Source organism: Fopius arisanus, unplaced genomic scaffold, assembly GCF_000806365.1.
Source record: "Fopius arisanus strain USDA-PBARC FA_bdor unplaced genomic scaffold, ASM80636v1 scaffold00145, whole genome shotgun sequence".
In the NCBI taxonomy this organism is placed as follows: domain Eukaryota; kingdom Metazoa; phylum Arthropoda; class Insecta; order Hymenoptera; family Braconidae; genus Fopius; species Fopius arisanus.
In genome coordinates this window covers 4,543-7,214 of record NW_011887884.1, presented here as the reverse complement: position 1 = coordinate 7,214, position 2,672 = coordinate 4,543, and the positions used below count along the sequence as shown (strand labels likewise).

Sequence of the window (2,672 nt, the reverse complement as noted above, 5' to 3'; positions counted from 1 at the left end):
TCCACGGGCGTTACTTTTCACCCTTTGTGTGGACTCTTCAATCCACGGGCGTTACTTTTCACCCTTTGTGTGGACTCTTCAATCCACGGGCGTTATTTTTCCCCCTTTCGGGGGTGGGAGAGGATTAGTGTGGTCTTTTCAGACCACTCATCTCTAGCCCCTGCTCAGCCCTAAAAAAAACATCTCTGAAAAAAAAAGCATCAAAAAAAAATTCCCAAAAAAAAATGGCCGCTTAGGTTCCACCAGTCTGACTCAGACTGGTTTCTCCTCTTTTCCCGTGGATGGAGTTTCCTCCATTTTCTCCACTGGATTAAGAGTGAGTTGTTGAGCCTTTCGGCGCAACTTCCTCAGCTCTTTTCTCCTCGTCCTAGCCTCCTCCGACCTCCTGGAGGTTTTCGGAGTCCTGGACGTCTCCGGTTTCTCGGGGGTTGGCTTCCTCTCTGCCTTTTCCCGCTGCTGGAGTTTCCGGGCCTGGCCCATCGCCTTGAGGATGTCCCGAGGGACATTCCTCCCGAACTCCGGGATCCAGGGCCCACGCGCTTTCCTCTGCTTCTCGCAGACTGGGCAGTCCCTCCGCTCTTTACCCGGCCTTCCACACCCCCTACAGTAGGTGGTGGGCGGTTCCGGGCACTCCTTTCCGTTATGTCCGGGCTTGCGACAATTCCAGCATAATCTGGCTGGCGCAAGTCCGGTACGGCTTCTTTTTCTCGCTGGCTCATCCTCGGGGTGAGGCTCGGGGGTGAGCTGCGATTTTCTGGGGACACTCTCACTGTCCCCAGGAGTCTTCCTCTTCGGGATTCTCGTCCCGGAGGACGATCCCGACGGCCCTTCGCCACCATGTTGCAACAACTGGTGCCGCAACAAGGCCTCTTCTCCCAAGGACTTCTCAGTCCTTGGGCGGGGAGTTTTCTTCCCCGTCGGCTTCGCTTTTTCCCTCTTTTTCTTCAGGGTCGTCTCCGTCCTCGGGACCTCCGAGGACTGCGACGTTCCCTGGGGAAGAAGAGGTAAAATTTTCTCTGCTACCTTGCCTAGTAGCTGTGGATTACGCGTAAGCGCCTCCACAAGCGACTGCAGCAAGGCAGCATCATCTACCTCAGGGGAGGGGACCTTCCCCGTCTCCTCGGCCCGCTTCCCTGCACCCGGAAGTGGACCCTGCTCCGCTGGGGTGGTTGTCACGGAGGGTGGTGGTGTGATCACCGTGGTGGTGACCTCCTCCGCGATGGCCACATCCATTGGTTCCTCCTCCTCGTTGCTTCTCAGCAACTCTTGCAGAGACTCATATTCGAGCTCCGACAAATCCCGATCTGGAAGGTGTAATTCCATGAGTTCGGGTATGATTAAGTCGGCGTCACTCAAGGGTGATTCCGACTCAATATTCACTTTTCCCGTGACAGGTGAAACCATGTCACGGGTATTAGTTATCTCTTTCGAGACAAACATACCTTTTTGGGCTGTCTCAGCAGTTTCCACCGCCTTCTGCACCAACTGTTCGAGGGTAGCGTCCTTCGACATCTTTTTGGGCACAACGACACCAAACTTTTCTCACTAAGAGCACTAATAAATTTCGTCCGCTCGGGATGACGCTCGGAACGAAAAAGAATGTGTCTCGTGGCTATCTCACAGGACTTTCCGGAAATCCTGAGTGGGGGGCATAAGGGCTGATCTCAATTAAATAGATCGCCACAGGTGGTTCCCCCCAGTGTCACTTGACCGATATTTAGATATCGGCGCGCTCTTTAAATGCCTTTGATTGATCTGTCAATCATTTGGCATTTAAACTTTTCACCCCCCAAATAGTGACCCGTCATGTGGAGTCCTCTGGTGGATGAAAAGATTACTAGTCATTAACGTCATCGGTAATGTCGCTCACTCCGGGCACTTCTGTTATCCCTGGAGTGTCCTTTTCCGTCGGATGGCGCCACCAACACGAAATTCATGTATCTCTTCGGCGGTTCCGACGGGGAATTAAAAAAAAATTATCGTCTTGTCGTGGAAAACGTCCGGGACCTCCTTTTCGGCAGAAAACGCGGTCCATCCTCGGAGAAAGGGTTTTCGCCCCTTACTCACGAACTGGTCGATTTCCCTGTGGGAAAGAGACCTCCAACTCTCCCGCACGACTCTCCCCCGGGTGATGAGGAGAGCGATGTACCAGATCGCTGGAAAAATCCCTTCCTCCCGGAAAATGAACTATTCAAAGGGTGATATCTATTATATTTAAATAATAAATTTCCTTTACGGGTTACTCAAAAGTAACGACTCTCTTCCCAGTGCTGGGGTGAGTTCTTCTCCACGATCCTTTCTGAGAAAATCCTCCCGCGCCGTCCAGGCCATTCTCCCCCGGGTGATGAGGAGAATAACCCTTTAGGCGCGTAAAACTCTCCCCAAAAGTTCCATGGACTACGTTTCAGCAGAGTTTCCGTCGAAATTCCCTGTTCGTTATCAAATGGATAACGGCTTCTTGTTTTTTTTTTTCTAGGCCATACTTTTGTTACTCTTTTTTGGCGGGCCCCACGTCGGGCGCCATTTTGTAAGAGTATTTTTCCCGGGTCAACACCCCGGGATAATCCTCAAACTATTCTGGCTGCCGCCTCTATCGTTCACGATTGGGCGCCAGCCAGGTTTTTCTGGAAAACCTGACGGAAAACCAGCCGCGAAGGAATTTCGTCAACTCC

The 2,672-nt window shown here is 52.2% G+C and overlaps 1 protein-coding gene across 1 annotated transcript; it reads right to left on the bottom strand.

Annotated features, from left to right (window-relative positions):
* Positions 1-252: 252 nt before the first annotated feature.
* LOC105272150 (serine/arginine repetitive matrix protein 1-like) lies at positions 253-1,512 on the bottom strand. Its single transcript, XM_011314094.1, has one exon. It carries the CDS (start codon positions 1,510-1,512, stop codon positions 253-255), a length of 1,260 nt encoding a protein of 419 aa, XP_011312396.1.
* Positions 1,513-2,672: the final 1,160 nt, after the last annotated feature.

What these genes read in the sequence shown, in the direction of transcription:
- LOC105272150 (XM_011314094.1), bottom strand. Translation starts at nt 1,512, where the DNA reads ATGTCGAAGGACGCTACCCTCGAACAGTTGGTGCAGAAGGCGGTGGAA.